The sequence below is a fragment of the Protopterus annectens genome, chromosome 16.part0 (genome assembly GCF_019279795.1).
Source record: "Protopterus annectens isolate FY-2018-M chromosome 16.part0, PAN1.0, whole genome shotgun sequence".
NCBI classification, from domain to species: Eukaryota; Metazoa; Chordata; order Ceratodontiformes; family Protopteridae; genus Protopterus; species Protopterus annectens.
In genome coordinates this window covers 255,895,655-255,919,075 of record NC_056750.1, presented here as the reverse complement: position 1 = coordinate 255,919,075, position 23,421 = coordinate 255,895,655, and the positions used below count along the sequence as shown (strand labels likewise).

Sequence of the window (23,421 nt, the reverse complement as noted above, 5' to 3'; positions counted from 1 at the left end):
GGAGAATTCTGGTACATGCCTACAGTTCACTTTTCCTGTGAATGTTAATTCCTCAAGCCTCTTCCAAAAAAATGGGTTTCAAAGCACAATTCTGGGAGAAGTAGAAGGCAAGCTGTTCTCATTTCATTTGAGCCAAACCACTTAAATAGTATAATAACCTATTGCAAAGCTGCACACCATCAGTTAAGTCCAAAGACTTTATGCATTCAGACTACTTCACTAGAATGGCCTGAATCAACTGACATTCACTTTAAAACTAATCAAAGCTGCAACTAAAATATGCCAGTAGTTTCTGAGTAATACCTTATACACTGATGTCACCCTAGAATGCTGCTTTGTGTCACCACTAAAATGTTGTCAAATGCAGTTTAAAAGAAGATATGTTAAACCACACTAAATATATATATATGCAAAAACAACCCATTACTTTCAGTTATTTTGCACATTTTTAACTCATTTGTAAGTTGTACTTCAGTATGAAATGTGACTTGCTTTCTGAGCATTGGCTCTGTGAATAAGTGAAATTACATGCGACAGATATCTGTCTTTGAACTACTTGGCACATTTCACCAGGCTTCAGAGAGATCTGATTAAAGAGCCATCAGATACTCTTTCAGGAGCAGTAGCTGAGGAGTTCGAGACAAGTAGCTTCTCAGCTTGCTTCCCTGGAATCTACCTCTAACTCGTCTATTAGGCTAATTGTTCATGGTGCTGAAGGGATGACAAGAACAAGGGTTCAGACGTAGCAATCGGGAGACACACCTGGATGCACCCATGCGATTTTGCAGAGCAATTTATGTCTTCTTCTTCAACGCTCCATTTAAAGGATCTAAAGAGACACTAGCCAGATATGAGAAAGATGCTCTCTGCCGTGGGCATACGCTTCCTTACTCCTCTACTGCCCTATTCCAGGAACCAAAGAAGTTGGGGGGGGGGGGCTGTGGCCGGAGCAGAGGGGGAAGTAATAATGGAAGATGCCATTCCAGAAGCAATAATGGCCCGCAGAACCGGGGTCCCAGGGACGCCTTCCTCTGGAGGCAGTCGGGGGTCGATTTATCCCTGCATCAATCTGCCTGGCTGACAATAACATCTGTCAAATGGGTGCAGAGGATTGTTACCAGAGGCTACAAAATTACCTTTTTAGAAAATCCAAAAAGTCCAAGGAAAATCCCAGACATTCCACCCTGTCACAGGGAGGCGGCAGTTTTAGAAATCCAAAAACTGCTCAACAAGAGAATCATCCAAACAGTCCCACCAGACCAGATAGGCTCTGGAATTTAGTGACAAAGAAAACAGGAGACTGGAGACCAATTTCAGATCTCAGCCAGTTAAACAAATCTGTTCAACAAACCAAATTCCGGATGGTCATGGTTCAGTCTATACTTTCATTCATAGAAAAAGACAATTGGATGTGCTCCATAGATATCCAGGATGTGTATCACCGTATAAAAATGGACAAATGGTCCAGGAGATTCCTGCGCTTCGTCTGGGGGCCAGTCACTACCAGTTCAGAGTCTTGCCCTTTGGTCTCACCACAGCCCCCAGGGTGTTCACAAAATGCGCATGGCAGTGGTAGCAACCCACCTCAGACTACTAGGATTCCGAGTGTCTCCATATTTAGACGACTGGCTCCTTACCGCTTCCACCAGGCCTAGACTCCTAAAGTCAAGGGATTATTCTCTGCATCTTTGTTCCACATTAGGAATATCGGTAAATTATGAAAAGTCCCATTTAGAACTGTCCCAGCAGCTAGAATTCATCGGAACTGCTCTAAACACAATCATTGGCATTGCTTCTTTTCCCTTAGAAAGGCTCCAGAGAATCGGATCACAAGTCAGCAAGATCATTTGGAAAAGAAAAATGTCAGCGAGGCTGATTTTACAAGCTCTAGGGTCAATGGCATCCTCCATCACTCTAGTTCCTCTGGCCAGGTATCCCATGCGAATCCTTTAATGGCTTTTAGCCTCCCAATGGTCCCCACTGAATCAGCCAGTATCCTATCTTGTTATGGTCACTAGTTGATGCAAAGAAGACCTGACTTGGTGGCTACAATTGGAACAAATTTTGTTGGGCTGACCCTTTACCTTTTCGAAACCCCAAGCCATAGTGACTACGGATGCATCCCAGATGGGGGCGGGGGTCATTATCTGGTCCAAGGCACTTGGTCCCAGCTAGAGGAGTGTTGTAGAGAGGAGGGCAGTGCTCTTTAGCACTGCAGACATTTCAAGATGCCCTCCCTTCGGGAATGATTGCAATTCATTCAAACAGGCAACATTTCAGTAGTCTGGTACATCAACAAACAAGGGGGAACCAGACATACCCTCTTTGTCGAGAAGCACTCAGAGTATGGCAATGGGCAATTTCATCTGACCGCTTTCTAATGGCAACACACATTCTGGGGCGCTCCAATGTGATAGCAGATAAGCTGAGCAGAACCATTCTTCTGCCTCATGAGTGGTCTCTGAATCCAGTAGTGGTGGACAAAGTATTCCACCTTTGGGGCCAACCTTCCTGCAACCGCTTTGCCTCCCATCTGAACAACAAGTGCAGCAGTTACTTTGCTCTGATTTCCCCCACAGGGGGAGTCACCCAGAGACTCTCTTCTCCACGATTGGCCACCTGGTCTATTGGATACCTTTCCTCCGATTCCAGTGATATCTCAATTTCTAATGAAAGCCAACAGGTAGAGGAAGAAAATAATCCTCATTGCCCCATTCTGGCCTCGACAGGTCTGGTTTCCTTTCCTATGGTCTCATCTACGTCTGAAACCATGGATACTGGACCCAGCTCCAGACCTGCTGTCCCACCTGGATGGACTGGTTCATCCAAACATAGAGCATCTTAGGCTCACTGAGTGGCTTCTCCAGTTCCCATGATAGCCAGGGATCCCTCCTCTCCTCCTCTGTCCAATGCATTGCTCTAGCCCACCACAAACCTTCAGCTAGAAAACTGTACCACAGCAAGTGGCAGAAATGTACCAAATGGTCAGTAGACTGTAGTCTTGACCCTTAGCGCCAGTTGATAACGTTTTACACTTTTTGGCTTTACTGTTTGAGGCAGGCGTTTCCGCTTCCATAGTTAGTGCATCTGGCTGTGATTTCTAACTTCCATATAGGGTGCAATGGCTCATCCCTTACATCTCATAAAGTTTGTAAAGCCTTTTTGAAGGGAGCTTTAATGCTTAGACCGCCATACAAGGAACCTTCTGCACCTTGAGACTTGAATTTGGTTCTACAGCTATGAGCCAGTTGTGACATAAAGTTTCCAGTCTTGGAAAATTGTATTTGTAATAGCCATTACCTCTGCCAGGAGAATATCTTGAAATACAAGCCTTGTCATGCAAATCTCCATACTTAGTCTTTCATAAAGATAGGGTCTCCCTTTGGATGAATCCCTCCTTCCTTCCTAACGTTGTTTCCGAGTCAAACATCAATCAGGTTTAAATCTCCCAATCTGTTTTCCCAATTTTTCTAACAAAGGAGAGTACTGTCTACGTTTACTTGATGCTCACAGACAGTTACGTTTGTACCTTCACGTTTACTTGATGCCCACAGACGGTTACGTTTCTACCTTCACGTTTACTTGATGCTCACAGACGGTTACGTTTCTACCTTCACAGAACTAAAGATGTAAGAAAATCTGACCAACTATTTGTTTCCTTTTCTTCAGTTATGTTAGGAAGACCAGTGTCTAAAGTCACTCTGGCTAAATGGGTTAAAGACTCTATTACTTTTGTTTACGACAAAAAAGGCACCCATCCACCAGGACTGGTTAAAGTTCATTCAACAGGAGCTGTAGCAGCATCTACAGTACTTCATGTCAAAGCTTCTTTAGATGAGATTTGTACAGTAGCAACTTGGGCATCTCCTCACACCTTTATTACGCATTACAAATTGGACCTGGTCTCTAGGGGTCACATATCTTTTGGCTTGATCGTGCTCAGGAATATTCTTCCATGAGACTTCCCAAGGTTCAGGTAGCTAGTGACTCTGTCGCACAGTCAATGATTACGTGAAGATTTACAATGTCAGATAAAGAAGTTATTTCTTACCATAATGAAGTTATTTCTTACCATAATGTTCCATCTGTGTTGTCGATCTTCACTAATCCTTGACACCCCCCTCCTTCCCCCTACCTTTAGAATTCTTGGTGGATTATATCTTCTCATAGACTAGCCAGTATAGTATTGCCTCATATTATATGTTCTTCTGGTCTGTCACTATACTTTGCAAACTCGGATCTAAGGTGATTTGGTGAGGAGCATTGTGAATAGAGCTTAGCTCAAGAGATTTGGAGGGAGCGGGCTGGAATAATGGCTGAGTCGGTTCAGAGGCTCTGAACCAAGCCCACAGTCAAGGAAAAGTGAAGATCGACACCACAGATGGGACGTTATGGTAAGACATAACTTCTTTTTTGGCTTCTTTTTTCTTCTTCCTCCTCTTCTCCTCCTCCACAAGGTCTTCCTAAAAGCCTTTGCCTACATGCTAGAGCTACTGCAGCAGAGTGGTTTCCTTGCATTCCCTCTTCTGGGCAGCTGATTGTAGATAGACCCACCCAGCATTTTCTGATGTCCAGACTTCTTGTATTACCTGGCTGGAGTTTCTTGGATGACAGTCACTTGGGAGAAGTTGTCTCAACTCTAAGGACTTCATAAGGCTGAATCTGAAGTAGTTACTTCATTTGCTCCGCAACCTGTGGGTATCGGATCCGAGCCAGCAGTTTCACAAGCTACAAGATCTGAGCTCCTAGATCCTCCCCATAATCCCCTGTCACTAACTGTATTACCTCAGATCGTTTTTGCCACGGCTGAAGACAGCTACTTTTTGAAGAGCTCCTTAGCTAAATTGGTGAGACTGTTCCTTTTTCTCTTAGAGAAAAGCTTTTTCTCAGAGTTTGATTGTTGTGTGTTTGTTTAGTGTCCCTATAGACAGTATAGTTAATTAAATAGTTTTTTTTTTGTGTAGTAGTGTTAGTTTTCTGTGTCCACCACTTCCCCACTTAGTGTTTGGGGGTGTGTGTATTTGTGGTAATGGCTGAAGGGACCAAGGCCGTTTTTTCAAAATGTACTGAGTGTGGCCATAAGCTTTTTTCTGCTGATGGCCACACTCAGTGCGTTTTATGCCTGGGGGTGGCCCATTTATCAACGGCTTGCCAAATCTGTGCAGCCTTTAACCCCAGGGCACTTAGGGACAGGAAGAATAGGCTGATCCTGGCGGGCTTGCTCCCCCAGGATTCGGCTGCTTCTTCCTCCCCCTCCAAGGCTCAGGCTGTCTCCTCAGCCCCAGTGCCTTCCGCTCCCCCCGCTTAACCTTGGACTCAACCTCCCGCTTTGGATTTGAGTTCGGGGGACTCTGGTGCCTCTTCCTCTAAAGAGAAGAGGCACAAAGATAAGGAGAGACACAGGTCTCAAAAAAGGCGGGCTGAGATTCAACCCTCAGCCCTGCCATCTAAGCTGGCTAGCTCTCCCTCGAGGGTTTCCGGATCCTCCCCCTCTCGGCTCCGTTCGCCTCGTTTTTTGCCGGAGGGGGAGTACCGGTCTCCATCGAGGTCGTCGAGGCGACCCTCCTGGCCTGCCTTGACTTCTTCCAGGTCGACCAGGATCCTCACCGACGCAGATATGGATCGGATGATGCGTCGATTCTTGCAGACCCAAATGCAGATGGGGGTGCTGTTGCCCCCCCCCCCCCTCAGGGGGGGAGTGCGGCCTCTTGTCTTCGCTCCGATCACTCCTCCTCCAACCCGTTTTCGGGTTTTGGAGTCATCAGATCCGGGCCCTTTCGGAGCCGGGGATTCATCGGCGCCGATAGCTCCAGTTTCTTCACCGACCATGCCCTCGAGTATTTCGGATCAGAGTTCTCGGGGCCGTGGGCCGAGCGTCGGATCCGGGAGAGTTGATGTGTCTTCGGCGCCGTTGAGGTCAGAGCACACTTCTCTCTCGGATCCGACCGCATCGGCTCCGACTCCGGTCCCTACCTCGGAGCCGAGGAGATTGCTCTCGGAGCCTGGGGAGAGTAGTTCTCCTTCGGCTTTTGAGGTAGTGGAGAGGGTGCTGTCGAGGTCCTCCAGGTCCCCGGTCCGGGCTTCAGATCCTCCCGCACCCCCGCTGCATATGGGTCTATCCTCCGTCATCCGTCCATTGGGACAGCCTGCCCAAGCCCTCCAGCCGGTTCCCATGGAGGAACAGGAAGCCGTTGATGAGCCCTCCTCGGACAGTCCCACCGAGGAGGTCCCTCATAAACGGAGGTGTAAAAGGAGGCACCTGGACTCCCCTGACTCGATCACCACAGACATGGATTTGGATGAAACGGAGGGTTCCCCAAGATCACCCCCCGAGGATGTCTCCTTCGGAGACATTATGGAGATGTTGCGTATTAGAGGGGGGTGGTCTGCCCAAAAACTTTCCGCGGATGAATCCGTGTTCCTGGAGGCGTTTGAGGCAGGCCCGTCTACCTCCTGGGTGTCCCCTCCAGCTGACCCCCCCCCCCCCATGTTGGTGGTGGCTGCCACGAAGAGAGAACTCGCCCAAGAGAGTTCTTCGGTCCACCCGCCGGATAAGGAATCTCGGGTGCTGGACCGCATTGGGAAGCGGATGTTTGCTTCAGCGACCTTCTCTGTGAGGGCGCTGAATTATATGGCACATACCATTAGGCTACAGCGAGACTTGATTAAGGAATACGCTGCAGCCCCCCGGAGTCCATGTCGGTCGAGGACAAGAATGTGTTTCCGACTCGTATGGCCACTCTAAAATCCATATCTAACACGTCCATGTGGCTACTCTCTCATGCAAAGGAGGGAGCTGCTAGGGCCAGCGGAGCCGGGGTCATCTTGTGGCGTCGCTCCTGGCTCCGCCTTTGCGATTTCGCGGAACCCTTCAAGGCGTCCTTCGGGAATGCACCCTTTGACGGGTCTTAGCTTTTTGGCAAGACCATTCGCGAAACGCTGGTCCAAAGCGAGAAGGACAGGAAGATACTGTCTGCCGTTGCGGTCCGCTTCTCTAATCCTCAACGATCCTTCTCAAGGAATCAGAGGGGACAAAAGAAGCTGTGGTTCCGCAAGTCTCAGCAATCTCATCCAGCTTCGGACCCCTCGTCCTCCAGAGGCAGAGGAAGACAAGGTGGATGCCGGCCCAGAGGCAGAGGGGGGGCCGCGTAATTTCGGGTCTAAAGAGCCTTTCACGGACAGACCGGCGCAGCAGCCCTGAGGGTTACCCGACTGTCCATCTCTGGAGGCAGTCGGGGGGCGGTTGACGGAGCATCTGTCAAATTGGGAGTCCATTACTACAGATCGATGGGTCCTCCGCGTCATATCCAGAGGTTACTCCATTCCCTTCCTAAGCCTTCCCCCTTTAAGCAGACGCCTCCCCAATGTTCCACCCGATCAGAGGGAGGCAGCGGCTTCAGAGGTTTCGAAGTTGCTAAGAAAGAGCAATCCAGCCTGTCCCCCCAGATCAGTCCGGATTGGGTTATTACTCCAGGTTCTTTTTAGTGCCAAAGAAGACGGGGGTCCTAAGACCCATCCTAGACTTGTCCGCTGTGAACCTGTTCATCCCCAAGGAAAAATTCCGGATGGTCACACTTCAATCCATTCTCCCCTTGCTGCAGGAGAATGACTGGATGTGCTCTATAGACCTCAAGGATGCGTACTACCACATATTGATGGACAGACGATCCAGAAGGTTTCTCCGCTTCCGGCTGGGAGCCAGTCATTATCAATTCAGGGTTCTTCCGTTCGGCCTCACCTCAGCCCCCAGGGTGTTCACCAAGGTCATGGCAGTGGTTGCAGCCCACCTGAGACTTTAGGGCATTCAGGTTTTCCCGTACCTAGACGACTGGCTCCTTACTGCCGCCAACAGGCATCAACTCTGCGTTGCAAGAGATTACGCTCTGACTCTTGCCCACAGTCTAGGTATCTCAGTGAATCTTCAAAAATCCTTCCTTCGCCCCGTACAAGTCTTAGAGTTCATAGGGGCCAGATTGGATACCTATGCTTCTCGAGCCTTTCTGACGTCAGACAGGCTGAGCAGCTTGTCGCTTCAGGTGCTTACTCTTCTTCAGAACCAAGCTCCTGCGGCAGTGCTAGTCCTGAGGGCACTAGGGTCTATGGCAGCGGCAAATGGTCTATCCCTTCATGCGCACCTGCGAATGCGGGTTTTACAATGGACCCTCCAGGTTCAGTGGTCACTATTACTCCACCCGTTAAGCTCCCCGATTCCACTGAGCAGAGTTTGCAGGGATCCCCTTCTTTGGTGGCTTCACTCTCGAGAGCTGAGGCAAGGGAGACCCTTTGTGATTCCCCCGCCCCAAGCCACGTTGACCACGGATGCTTCTCGCCTCGGGTGGGGGCATTGTTAGGGCAGAACCGTCCAAGGCACGTGGACTTCCCTAGAGACCGCTCTGCATATCAGTGTCCTAGAGATGAGGGCGGTGCTTCTAGCATTGCAAGCTCTCCACTACCTTCTTCCTCTGGGGACTATTGCAATCCAGACAGACAATATGTCGGTAGTCTGGTACATAAACAAACAGGGGGGAACCAGGTCTTATCCCCTTTGTCGCGAAGCTATGAGAGTGTGGGAATGGGCGATATCCACCAACTGCTTTCTAGTAGCAACGCACATTCCGGGACGGTCCAACATATTAGCGGACAAACTGAGTTGGATAATTCTCACTCTGTACGAGTGGTCTCTCAATTCATCAGTTGCAAAGCAGATCTTCCGCAAGTGGGGTTGGCCTCGCTGCGATCTTTTTGCTTCTCCATTAAACACAAAATGCAGCGTGTACTTCGCAATACTTCCCCCCCCCCCCCCCCCGAGGGGGAGACTCCCAGAGACGCTCTTGTTCATGACTGGCCTCCCGGTCTTCGTTATGCTTACCCTCCCCTTCCGCTTATGACGAAGTTCATAAAGAAAGCCTCTCGGTTGGGGAGCAAAGTTATCCTCATAGCCCCATTCTGGCCTCGCCAGATCTGGTTCCCATACCTGCGGTCTCACAGTTTAACTCCCACTTGGATACTGGAACCCATTCCAGACCTGATTTCACATCCTGCAGGATGTCAAACCCCAAACCTGGTAAACCTCAAGCTTGCGGCTTGGTTGATCCAGTTCCACTGATGGCTAGGACTCCCAGTATCTCATCACCAGTGAAGGCCATTCTGGTAGCGGCTCATAAGCCGGCTACCAGGAAAATATATAATAGCAAGTGGAAATGCTTCTCCATCTGGGCAACAGACAAGGGCCTGGATCCTTTTACAGTTCCTATTCCGACAATCCTGGACTTCCTGTCGCTGATTTTTCGGCAGGGAGCAAGTGCTTCTATGGTTAAGGTGCAGTTAGCAGCCATTTCCCATTTTCATGTGGGAGATGGACTAGGATCATTGGCATCCACAAAGTTATGCAAAACTTTCTTGCGAGGCATCTTTCTCTTGAAACCTCCTGTGAAAACGGTGGTGCCCCCATGGGATTTGACACTAGTCTTGCAAGCCCTGATGAGTCCACCCTTTGAGCCTGCAGCCTCGATTCCTTTAAAATTCTTGTCCTGGAAAACGGCTTTCTTGGTAGCTATTATTTCTGCTAAAAGGGTTTCGGAACTCCAAGCACTGTGTATGAAGCCCCCTTATCTCGTTTTTCACAGGGATGGAGCGTCTCTCAGGACTAACCCGTCTTTCTTACCTAAGGTGGCTTCGGAATCAAATATTAATCTATCAATCAATTTGCCCGTGTTCTTTCCAAATTTTCAGAATAAGGGAGAGTACGTATTGCACAGACTGGACGTACACAGGCAACTACGTTTTTACTTGCACAGAACTAAAGATTTTCGCAAGTCTGATCAGTTGTTTGTGTCCTTTGCGAAATCAGCCAGGGGAAGGGCCATTTCTAAAGTGACCCTAGCAAATTGGATTTGTCAATGTATAGTTCAGGGGTATGTATCTTCAGGCAAACCAGCTCCTATGGGAATACATGCTCATTCTACCCGGTCCATCGCCACCTCAGCAGCTTTCTGGTCCAGGGTTCCTTTGGACGACATATGTTCAGCAGCCACCTGGTCCTCTTCTCATACGTTCATTTCTCATTATAAACTGGATATGATGTCGAGAAGTAGGGCTTCTTTTGGCTCCGCGGTGCTTCGGAATATCTTTCCATAAGGCCACCCAGGTTTATTGTCTAGGTAGCTGGGGACTCTGTCCCACAGGTTGCAGAGCAAATGAAGTAACTACTTCAGATAAAGAAGTTATGTACTCACCATAACGTTCCATCTGAGTAGGTACTTAATTTGTCTGCAACCGTCCCCCCCCCCCCCCCCTGCCATCCCCCTAACCCTTTTTCTGGTCACCTGAAATATTGCTGTCTTGAGGTTAGGTCTTCAGTATACCTCTGTCAAGGTTATGACAGATTGGGCAAAATCGATCTGAGGTAATACAGTTAGTGGCAGGGGATTATGGGTAGGGGGAGGAGCTAGGAGCTCGGATCTTGTAGCTTGTGAAGCTGCCGGCTCGGATCCGATACCCACAGGTTGCAGACAAATGGAGTACCTACTCAGATGGAGCGTTATGGTGAGTACATAACTTCTTTTTTTATTTAGCAGAGGGCCCCCCACTGAGGGCCAGGAACTCTGTGGCTAAGCCTTGTAGATAGCTTTATAGAGGAAGATGCAGGCCTGGTGTCTGTTATGTATTCTCTGACTGATGGCAGTGATTGATTCCACAATCTTTTATCACACTTTAATATGCAGGTCTTTTACCAGACACTTCACTGACCATGGCTATAAGGTCACCATTAGGTCTTGTATGTCTTCCTTGTTTTGAGCCCGTAGTGCCTCTTCCTAGCTCCTAGCTAGGTGTATCTGAACCCCTAGCCTGGAGATGGTCTTCCTATTTTCCTCCTTCACTAGTGCAGTTTGCTACACTGGATGCCTCTGTGGATGGTTAGGGAAGGCAACTCAAGGTCTGTTGTTGCTTAGTGTCTCTGGACTCCACTTGAAAGACATGTCTATAGCAACATTTTTAACTTGTAGCTGTTTTTCCTGGTCGTGTAGAGTCTGGAACCTCTCTTGAAGTTTAAGCCCTTCCTAGTGAGACAGGACAGTCAGACTGGGGATACAGTATCTGAATAACCAGTTGTGGGCACTCTTCTTCCCATATGCAGTGAAGTAGTCGAGTGTGGATATGGATCACAGGCTGCACAGGCAGGAATCCAAATGCCTTGCAGGCAGTCGGAGTTAAAGCAGCAGCAGCCCTCTCTTGCAGCCTGTGCTTAAAGTAAGTAGTCCACAAGCAAATGTTTGAAGGTGTGACACCACAGGCATTAATCTGCTTTTCCCTTGCTGAGGAAGCTGTTCCATCCCCTCAAACTGTGCGAGAGGAGTGGACCATGGATGAATTTTTGTTAGAAAGGGGAAATGTTTCTTCTTAATCGCCCTTTCTTCTCACTTCTGGTGATAAAGTTTAATCATGAAAGACCAAGCCTTATCTGTCCATCCCTTAATGGCTAATTAGTGATGGGATATTGAATCTTGGCATGTTTTGTGATGATTCTTTTCCAAACACCAGGTGTTTTAACACCCTATGTATGTACTTCAGAGTATGGCTGCTGCTGCAGTCCAAATGCAGCAGTTAAATCTTCCTGGGGGATATAATCTCAGATATTTTGGTGACTACTAATGAAAACTTATACCTGAATCCCCTGTAAGGCCAAATAGAAGAGAATCTCTGTGTGGGCTAGTGGGAGTTCCATTCCACCTCACTCTGAGTATCCACTCTTGTCTCATCTCTGTCTTGGGTATCTTTTTATTTCAGATATTTCTGCTCTTTCAACTTTTCAGGATTTGGTGGAGGACAGAGCTGTTGCCCAGCCCTGACTGATTAAACACTTATGAAAGGGGTTCTGCTTCACCAGCCTCTGCTGGAGAATCCTTTTCTGCCCTTGGAATGGAGTTTCTAATGGGCATATTACATCTGTTCTTTAGTCCAACTGGTATTGTGGACTTAGTTTTACACTTGGGGAAAAAAATCTTCCCAGTAGCCAAAATCCTCTCAGTGGTAGATTTTTGAGTCTCATGGTCTTGAAAGTAAAAATCCTTACCTCATCTTCCACATGAACAACTGTTTCTTAGGACAGCATGTAACCCTCTGCCTAAAGTAGTCTGAACCATCTTTATCCAATCCATTAATCAAGTTGTCTTTTTTTCTGATGCTGAAAATGGGTGGGGAGTGCATGGCCTTACTTCGGTATAGAACATTAGTTATAGTTCTAACTCAGTGTTTTTCATTGTAGGAAAATGGACCAGATTATTTAACTGCTGAGAGAGTGTTTTACAGTTTTCAAGCAGACATTATTCATCAAGATTGTTGTCTGCACGGTCTTCTGGCAGGTGGTGGCTTCCTCCCATGCTCATTTCAGAAAGGTGTCCATGTAAGACAGTGTCATCAATGCATGTCTTTACTTAGTACTGTAGTTTGGATCTCTAGTCCAGGAGCATAGCCATCATTTGATAGGTCTCTTTGCCAAGCCATTTTTACCCTTTGAATTATTTTCTGTAGTATATGCTCCTGCTGTTTTCCCAGGAGTGTGTTGAAGGGTATAAATGCTTGGGGCCCAACCTACATGTTACAACCATTGTAGAAAGATACTCATTGTAAAATGTAACCTATATTTGTGGGGGGCACATGTAGGCTGAAATGCACTAGAAGCTTTGTTTCACCCTCCATCCTCCTTGTTAGGACAGCCTGCCTGGTACATTTTGACAGTAGGACCACCTGTTAAGTATATTTCTGAGATTATAATATAATAACTTAATTTGGTGATGCATTTTCTTGAAGGTGTTATTTACTCCCAGTTGAGTGATGGTCAAGAACAGGGTATCATAATACCACATGGACCCTTATTTTACACCTTATACTGACTGGGCTGTCGTATCAAGCCTTAGTGGGCATGTACACCTCAAGCATGGAGTTCAAGATTTCAAGAAGTAATAGTGAGGGAGGGCACAGATGGGTTGTGCCAAAAAATCTATCTATTGCAGATGACCCTTTCAGCAATCATTGTACAGGGTCAGTACTCAACTGTGCTCTTTTGACAACTACTAGGATAAAAAAATGTAGTCAGATTTCACATTTAATTACAGTCTGAAATCTGTATTGATCTAAGTTAATATGCAGAGACTTAGGTTTTTGAAATGGCACACCTGTCTTTTTGTTCAGACTTAAAACCCAACATTTGTTTTATAATCAAGTTAAAGCCTTGTTTGCTCAGAGAATCCTGTATGTTTTCTGTTTTTTTCCTGTGATATTTTGAATTTCTGCTTCCTTTGTATAGGCTGTAGTTGTGAGCTCTCCTACAAGCTTCCATTTTGTTTAAGTAATGCATAATGAAAAGGCTAGGGTAGTGTAACACTCTGTGTCATGTTTACTGGTTTTGTATTCACTTTTAGTGAATAATTTCGGTAGAGCAGCATGACACTGTTACCTCATGGGAGAAAAGGATTCCTGAAGTAACTTGTACAAACTTGCACTGCTGAGGCAAAGAAGGAAGAAGCCCCAGTTATGACCCAGATGATCTAAGTTTTCATAGCTCATGGGATGAAACAGCCTGGCAGAGAAGTGTGGGACTGAATAACTTCTGTCAGGGCATCCATTCTGAGAAACAAGAAATGGTAACTTCTTATTGGCTCCCTGCATCTGTACAAGCAAATTGTCACCAATGTCATTATCCAAGAACTGGGTTTGCTGGCTGGTGAAGCTGGTGACAGTAGCGTTCATTGTTTTGTGATTGGAGTACACAACCAGGAGGCAGGGATAGGACCACAGCAAAAAAAAGCTTTCATTGGCTACATGCCTACAAAAGCACAAATTGCCTCCATGGCTGCATGGATGATGGTTCCTCCATTCAACACTTACCCTCACTGGGAAGATACCAGGACAGGGTTATATAGGCTAGACTGAGTAGAATGAGGCTTGATGGTTGGCAGACACTTTGGGGAAAAAGCATTTTGAAACAGCATCATACCATATACAGTGCAATTTGGTCAATAATCTTGTGTGCCTTCCCAGTAGCCACCCTCAGACACTACCAACCACTTTCAAAGAGGGTAAACACTGTCGCTCCTGGAGTATACGCAAGGGTACCCAAGCTATGTTTAAAGGATGACAGGGAAATCACACTGCTTAAGATGTAGAGGGAACCTGATCCAGAGCATGGGGAAGGTGCTTGGTGATCCATATAGTTTTATTTATTTCCTCATGCAAGTTGAGATGTCTTGTTCTAGTGTTGGCTGTACTATTTGACTTCTCTAGAAAAAAGCAGGTCAAGGGTACTAGGATTCCAAAGAGATATGTGCAGCACAAATCTCCTCTCAGGAGCTTATACAGCACAGAGTACAGGGACGAGGATTTTAACCTCTCCTGGGAGCTAAGATTTTTGATGCCAAAAATCCTTTTTATTAGTGACCGCTGCTGTTTAATAAAAACAATTGTGTAACTTTGAGCAGACTAGGTCCTAATGTACAGTGGCAGTTAGTGTTTGGGTTGTTTTTGTAGGTGTACAGCACGCACTAATGATCCAGATGTAACACTGATTTACATGCTTCCTAGATAATTATTTATACTCCATTTACATTTTGTCACACACAGCGTAATGCCCAGAAATCCTGAAGTAATATTTGTATAGTTCTTGCATATTACTTAATTAGAATGATGTTCAACTTGCATTCTTGGGTAGTGCTGACACAGATGAGGAAGGGCGACATAAGTTTAAACATGTTGGGCAAAGCGTAGCTTTGACAAAGGTGTACACATGCTGTACTGCTGTTAACATTATAAAATATTCCCTGACTTCCAGTTGTTAAATAAATGTTCAAGAACAGTCATAAGACAGTGTCAGTGGAGCAACAGGTAGTACACTTGCCTTTGATGGTTGGAAGACTAGAAGGCTGTAGGTTCTATTCCCCCTCCAAGGGACTGCATTGTTAACACTGTAGTGCAGCATTACTACTGAGTGTGTCATCCTTTGGCTGAGACTTTAAATGAAGGTCCCATCTGCTTGCGTTGGTGGTAGCTCAGCTGGATGTAAAAGATCACTCAGCACCTATCAAATAGAGTAGGGAAGTTCCCCCAGTGCCTTGGCCAAATTTCCCCTGGTAGTAGAAATGCCACCAAGGGGTCTCCCCAGAAAAGAGGACACTCGTAGTGAGACTAACAAATGATGCATTAATATATCTCTGACTGCATAGTTATCCTGATTTCTTGAGGCCTTTTTGTAAGGTTACGTAATTAGTGACAGTCAAAGTAATAAAAACAGCCCAATGATTATTGTGCTTTTTTATCCATAAATAAAATGCTTTTATGTGAGTAATGTCTGAAAGTAATACATTTTTCCTTGTTTCCCCTTCCCATTTTTATCAGTTCACTTCCACAGGCGTTCCAGCAACAGAAGCAACGAGCTACACGGAAAAAGAGAGCAAAGTTTCTACTGGAGGATGCCATTCCAAGTGTTAGTCATTTATAGATTACTGTTGTAAGAGAATACAGTGCAAAATGTCATGATTTTTTTCCGTTTTGTTTCCAGAATTTCTAACCATCAGTTCTTGCTTGTAATCATGTCATCAGTTTGAAACATAACCATCGTGTCTGCTGTAAAATCTCATTGCCATTTTAAATCATTCCGGTCTTGCGTTCAGAAAGTGCTTGCATTAATTTTACATATGGGTTTACATTCCTTTTTTAACTCTCTGCAGTACTTCAGATAAATCTTTATATCCATATTCATGGAGCTGTGCACCTTTGAACCATGCCAGCATCCCTGTACCTTGGTTAGTAGGTCATCATCATCATCATCTTTCGGCTTTTCCCATTAGGGGTCCCCACAGCGGATCATCTCTTTCCATTTCTTCCTATCCTCTGCATCTTGCTCTGTCACACCAACCGCCTGCATGTCCTCTCTCACCACATCCATAAACCTTATCTTAGGCCTTCCTCTTTTCCTCTTACCTGGCAGCTCTATCCTTTGCATCTTTTTCCCAATATACCCATCATCCCTCCTTAGCACATGTCCAAACCAACTCAATCTCGTCTCTCTTGCTTTGTCTCCAAACTGTCCAACATAAGCTGACCCTCTAATATACTGATTTCTAATCCTATCCATCCTAGTCGCACCGAGTGCAAATCTTAACATCTTTAACTCTGCCACATCCAGCTCTGACTCCTGCCTTTTTGTCAATGCCACTGTCTCCAACCCATATAACATAGCTGGTCTCGCTACTGTCTTGTAGGCCTTCCCTTTCACTCTTACTGGTACCCGTCTGACAAAAATCACTCCTGACACTCTTCTCCACCCATTCCACCCTGCCTGTACTCTCTTCTTCACCTCTCTTCCATATTCACCATTACTCTGAACTGTTGATCCCAAGTACTTAAACTCGTCCACCTTTACCAACTCTACTCCCTGCATCCTCACCATTCCTCTACCCTCCCTCTCATTTACACATATATATTCTGTCTTAGCCCTGCTGACCTTCATTCCTCTGCTCTCTAGAGCATATCTCCACCTCTCCAGAATCTCCTCAACCTGATTCCTACTCTCACTACAGATCACAATGTCATCTGCAAACATCATAGTCCACAGGCCTCCTGTCTGATCTCATTTGTCAAGCTGTCCATCACCACTGCAAATAAGAAAGGACTCCGAGCTGATCCTTGATGTAATTCCACCTCCACCTTAAACGGCTGTGTCACTCCCACTGAAGTCCTCACCACTGTCACACTACCCTCGTATATATCCTGTACCACTCTTACATACTTCTCTGCCACTCCTGACTTCCTCATACAATACCACAACTCTTCTCTAGGCACCCTGTCATATGCTTTCTCCAAGTCTACAAAGACACAATGCAACTCCTTCTGACCTCTGTATTTCTCCAGTAACACTGTCGGAGCAAACATCACATCTGTAGTGCTCTTTCCTGGCATGAAACCATACTGCTGATCACTTGTCATCACCTCCCTTCTTAACCTAGCTTCCACTACTCTTTCCCATAACTTCAAGCTGTGACTGATCAATTTTATCCCTCTGTAGTTACTATAGCTCTGCACATCACCCTTATTCTTAAAGATAGGTACCAAAACACTTTTTCTCCACTCCTCAGGCATCCTCTGACTTTCCAAAATTTCATTAAACAATCTAGTTAAAAATTCCACTGCCATTTCTCCTAGGCACCTCCATGCTTCCATTGGGATGTCATCTGGGCCAACAGCCTTTCCATTCTTCATCCTCTTCATAGCTGTCCTTACTTCCTCCTTCCTAATCTGTTTCACTTCCTGATTCACTATCCCCACATCATCCAACCTTCTCTCTCTCTCATTCTCTTCATTCATCAGCCTCTCAAAATACTCTTTCCATCTACTCAACACACACTCCTCCCTTGTGAGTACGTTTCCCTCACTATTCTTTATCACCCTTACTTGCTGCACATCTTTCCCAGCTCTGTCCTTCTGTCTAGCCAATCGGTACAGGTCCTTTTCTCCCTCTTTAGTGTCCAATCTCTCATACAACTCTACATACACCTTATCCTTAACTTTCGCCACTTCTCTCTGTCATGCGCCTCATCTCCTTATACTCGTGTCTACTTTCTTCATCTCTTTGATAATCCCACTTCTTCTTCGCCAGCCTCTTTCTCTGTATACTCTCCTGTACTTCCTCATTCCACCATCAGGTCTCCTTGTCCTCCTTCCTCTGTCCAGATGTCACAACAAGCACCTTTCTAGCAGTCTCCCTTACTAGTTCTTCTGTAGTTACCCAGCTATTCGGTAGCTCTCCACTGCCTCCCAGTGCCTGTCTTAACTCTTCCCTAAACTCCACTTCACAATCACCCTTTTTTAACTTCCACCATTTAATCCTTGGCACTGCTTTCGCACTCCTCCTCTTCCTCTTGATCACCAACGTCATCCTACAGACCACCATTCTATGCTGCTTAACTACACTTTCCCCTGCCACCACTTTACAGTCTCCAATCTCCTTCAGACTGGCCCTCCTACATAGCATATAATCCACCTGTGTGCATCTTCCTCCACTCTTGTACGTCACCCTATGCTCCTTCCTCTTCTTAAAATACGTATTCACCACAGCCATGTCCATCTTTTTCGCAAAATCCACAATCATCTGGTTAGTTGGGTATAAGTTCATAACTCTCTGTTATTTCCTGCAGTTCTCACTGCTCCAGTCTCCTCTTGACTTCTACTGCAGAAAATTGACCTTAAGTGATACCTAAAGAATAGATAAGATGCAAGTCTCATAAGACAACTAGGTGACATTGTGGCTGTCAGATTTTGAAGCAGGATGATCATCAGCTTTGTCTCAAATCTTCATAAAGTGTTCCTAACTGCTGCTTTTACCAATGTTTCATTATTATCAGTGTCAGACATCGCCAGTTAAAGCTAAAGCCTTCCCGGTTACTTGCCATGTTGTAGAAATGGAATGTGGTGAGGCATCCGAGGAAGACAAAGCTTAAAGGAACAGTCAAGAGAGTCTCCCATCCAGGGACAGTTGGCACAGAACAGACAGATGTAAGAGTAGAGATTAGAAAACCAAGCCTAAAGTTTTGCATGACTTAAACATGCCATAATCTCAAGTTGGCTTTTCCTTCATGTGAGTTGTAGTTGTATTAGAGATCTGCCATTAAGTCTTTACCTTCTCTGTTATTTCACCAACATCTGTGCTAGTAGAGAGGAACCTTTCTGGCCCCTGCACTTGGGAGCAAAAATGAGTTAGGTGTGGAAGAAGTATTTTTTCCTTCTCGTCACCATTTGAGGGGGGTTTTCGTTATAGAGACCCATTTTGGGGAGGAGTTAGTTGTAATAGGTTCAAGGCTCAGGTCACGTATTTCTAGCCTGACATCTAACTCTGGTCCTGTGGACATTTCTCTCCAGGTATATTTTTCCACAAGTGAAAGATTTTTTTAGTCACTAGCTTGTGCTTGGGATGCCTCATTTTAATGGAAAGTTACAGAATAGGATTTGCATTCCTAATTCATCCTCCAACGAGCCACTTATTTTGAGAAGGTTTTCACTATTTGGTGGAAGGTACTAACCTTGTGAATGACGGTCCGTTAAGTGCATGATGAATGCAGTGTCAGTTACATATGCCACCAAAAGTGATGCAAGCTTGCTACCCCTCTTCCCCATATTATATGTCCACACAAGCAGTGATCCAGTCTGTTACCACTCCATTTTATGACTGACTCTCCAGTTTTCTGTGAACTCTGTATCTCTTAGTCATGATTATAGATTGGTTAGCAAAAAATTCCAGAAGGAGAATTCCACCCCACCTTCAGAATCCTGAGAACGTAAGAGATCCTAGTTATTTGACTGATACAGGAAATGATTTCTAATCTTTCTTGAATTCCTCATCTAAGGATCCCATTTTATGAGAAGTCATCATTATGATGAGAGCCAGTGTGACCTGGCCAGATAACCCTAGTCTGACCCTCTAAAAATGCCTAAATGCATGTCTGGGTCAGATAACTATGAAAGCGTGGTTTACATTACCTCTGGATTTAGTCAAAAGCCATGTGCTCAACCTGAAAATACCTGGACTCAGGACAGTCATTCCCCAAGAAGCGTAGCTGTCTTTGTAGTAGAACTCTGCAGTTTGCACTTTCCTTAGGAAAACGTATTCCTTTGTTGCCTACACTGTACAGTAAACATCTAACAGAGTACAAAGCATCTGGCTTCTCTGTGTGCTACCGGGATTCAGGACTTTAGATAGCTTCACTAAGAAAACGCTTTCTGTTCCTGTTATAATTAGGGACGTATTCTCTCTATCACAAAAAACTCTCATGCAGTTTTTACTTTCTCAAGCTTCGGAGAGCCTGTTTTTCCCTGGTTGACCTAGTAAAGCAGTGGTCGAATGTTGATGTACCAAAATGTCCCATAAATGCCACCATTACTGCACATCTGCTATTTCTCTTTTCATAGTATTCATTATCTCTGTCCGTCTTCTCTTCATTAAGAGTTAAGGCAGATGATTTTTATAGATACATTTTTGAAAAATCTCCTGTTTAGGTCTAATACTATTCTGATACAGCAGTTACCTTCGCTACCTGCCTTTCAGAAGTCTTCATGTACCAAGTCAAGAAAGTAGGAAGATCATTTTCCATCTTCTTTTCCAAACTGAAGTCAAAATGTATCAGCAGCCCAAATGCACATGAACTTTCTAAGCTTTCAGTTAAATCGCCCCATGAAGTCAGATACCCTCCATATTGAATTCCTCATTAAATCATCCTCTTGCATTGTAATCATTTAAACCAGTGGTCTTCAAACTTTATTGCACCACAGCCCGGTTTCATGTAAGACATTTTTCCAGGGACCGGCCATCACACGCACATAATAAGCAAGCAATAATGCCCAACAGGGTGTGTGTTAATGTGTATAATGCTGCATCAGGCATCTATACCCCTGGAAGGGCATTAATTGCATATTAACACACACCCTGGAGGGCATTGTTGCACTTGGAGAATGGGCTGTGTGTAAAATTATTGTGTTGTACTTATTTTTTTAAGTACTATATTATTTGTTTATATATTTTTGCTGTGAAATAGTACCTCCGCTTTGTTTGTGTCTTTCGGCTTTTCCCGGATGTTCTTCATTCCACATTGCTGCAGTCCTAACTATTGGGTAGTCCGCTGTCCAGTCAGCCCGAATACCAAAGTATACGGCTGACGTCGGTCAGGGCGCATTAGACTGACGTCAGTACGTCAGGGTACTAATGCGCATGACCGACGTCATATCCTCAGTCTTTTTTGCCGCATGGTCCGATGCAGAAGCAGTTTTGCGAGTGCAGGTTGGCGTTCTGAAATTTTCTGAAGTCGGAGTTTCAGACCGAATCAAAGTTGGCTAAGTACCCGTTGGGAACATTTTGTTTTCTTCTTGCCTCAGTATTTAACCGGATGTCAGAAAAAGTGAATAACTGTATTTCTTGTGGGAAACAGATACCTCATAGGGATTACCATACCTTGTGTATACCTTGTTTAGGGCCTGAGCACGGCGTTGTTGGATGCGCTCTTGTGCTAGATTTAACAAACGCACTATTAAGAGACGGTTAGACTGTGCCAGGTTAGTGTTTGGGAAGCGTTGTAATTATAAAATGCCGTCGGATGCTCCGGCGCCCGCTTCGTCCAAAAAGCGCAAGGACAAAACAGCGAAGCCTAGGGTTGATGAACCGGCAGTCCCGGACGTCGGTTCTTTAGAAGGCTCAGTGGAGCCAGAGGTTTTGCCAGGAGTTTCTTTGGAGTCTCAGGCAGAGACTTTACTGTTGCAGGATGTGCCTTCTCAGGAGGTAGGCCAGGCTGAGGTGCTTCTCAGGTAACTGTTCTTCCCTCTCTTCCCAAGGTAGTTAGAGCCTCTCCTTCTGTTTCCAAGACTTCTTTGAGAGGTAGGCCAAGTTTAGCTTCAGTGGGGGCTTCTCCTAGCACTTCAGGTTCTGTGCCTAAGAAACATATGCTTAAAATGGCAGAAGATTTGATTACTCTGATTAGAGGTTCTATGCCCCTCCTGATAAGAGGCCTAGGGTGGAACCTGAGTTTGAGAGTTTTGAACAGTGTTCAGAGGCTTCTGAGTCTTCTGCGGAAGACTTGCAGGAGTATCCTCCTTATTCTGATTTTGATGTGGATGATTCCACTCCTACAGCTTCTCCTCCTGAGGATTTCTCATTTTCAGAGACTCTGCATTCCATGAGGGAGCACTTTAAATGGGAAGGCCAAGATTACTCTGATTCCAGGAAAAGGCTTAGGGAATTCTTGTTTTTACCTCAGCATAGGCCCTTAGCTATACCTCCTGTGTTGAATGTGGTGGAAGATGTTTTTGCAGAGGCTTCCCTGAACCCTGATTCTTTGCCTCCTGCTCCTGTTAAACCTGATAGGTACTATAGGGTGCCTGAAGCTCATAAGTATCTTTTAAGAGTCCTAGGGCAGACCCGAAACTGTTTCTCAGGGACCTAAAGGTGTTAAGGCCTCTGTTGTTAAAAACCCTGTTCCTACTGATAAAGAGGCAAGGGCTTTGGATAGATGGGGAAAGAAAGTGTATACTTCTTCCACTTTAGCCATGAGGGCGTTGAATTGTCAGTTTCACGTGCTAAAATATCAAAATTATCTCCTTTCACAATTGAAATCTAAGGTGGATGCTTTGGCGGAAGGTATTGAGTGTAAAGAGTTGCTGGATTTAGTTCATGTGTCTGAACAAGTGGGTAAGCATTCTTTGCAATGTGGTTTTGATGCTGTACAGGCCTCCTCGAGGGTGGCTGCCACTAGTTCTGTTCTTCGCAGGCATGCCTGGTTGAGGGATCAGAATTTAGCTGAGCATGTTAAGACACGGATTTTGGATGCTCCTTTACAGTCTGATGTGTTGTTTGGTTCGCCTGTGGAAGCAGTTTTAAAGAAAATGGAGGACAAAGCTAAGTCTATGCAAACTGTTAAAGATTTTTGCAGGTGCAGCCACCGAAGTTTAGTAGAAATTGGCCTACTAAGGGATGGACATATCCTGCTTATGATTCCCAGTCTAGGGGTAGGTCTAGGCGTGGTAGGGGCAGAGCTCAAGGTTCTTTTAGGCCTAGAACAGGGAGTTCACCTGCTCAGACTTCTGGTGAGGGCAGGGGTCAGTCCTTTCGTAAACAGACCCAATGACCTGCCTTTTCAGCTGCCAGTAGATTCTCGTCTGGCAGCTCCTTTGGGAGGAAGACTGTCTCTTTTCAAAGAAAATTGGGATTTAATTACTCAAGACAGATGGGTGTTGGATATCATTCACCACGGTTACAGGTTTTATTTCCATACCTTGCCCCTTTCAAAGGCATGCCAGACGTTCCTCCTCCACAAAGGAAAGAGGCTCACAAGCAAATTTCTCTGTTACTCCAAATAGGAGCCATTCAGCCAGTCCCTGTATCAGAAAGGGGCCTAGGATTTTATTCTCGCCTGTTCCTAGTACCAAAGAAGGGGAACACGTGGAGACCAATTTTGGATTTATCTATCCTCAACACTTATCTGGACATTCCCAAGTTCAAGATGTTGACGTTACAACAGCTTTTACCTCTGCTGGGCAAAGATCACTGGATGGTAACTTTAGATCTCAAGGAAGCTTACCTTCATGTGCCTATAAGACTAAGTTGCAGGAAATATCTGCGTTTTCGAGCTGGAAATTCTCATTATCAGTTCTCTGCATTGCCCTTTGGCTTATCTACTGCGCCCAGAGTATTCACAAAGGTTCTGGCTCCAGTGATAGCTTACTTCAGGCTAAAAGGAATTCAAATCTATCCTTACTTGGGCGACTGCCTGATTCTGGCTCAAGAAAAGGAAGACCTTCTACAGCATCTGGAATATGTTATAGCAGTGCTAAGATGCCTAGGGTATTCTGTGAACGAAATAAAGTCCAGTCTAGTACCCTCTCAAGACA

General features: G+C 45.5%; 1 protein-coding gene across 1 annotated transcript in view; it reads left to right on the top strand.

Moving 5' to 3' along the window:
- Positions 1 to 23,421, top strand: part of PHF19 (PHD finger protein 19) — a 1,075,260-nt gene that overhangs the window by 906,848 nt on the left and 144,991 nt on the right. The window contains 1 exon segment of the mRNA XM_044058373.1: positions 15,391 to 15,478. Coding sequence (XP_043914308.1) covers positions 15,391 to 15,478 — 88 coding nt within the window.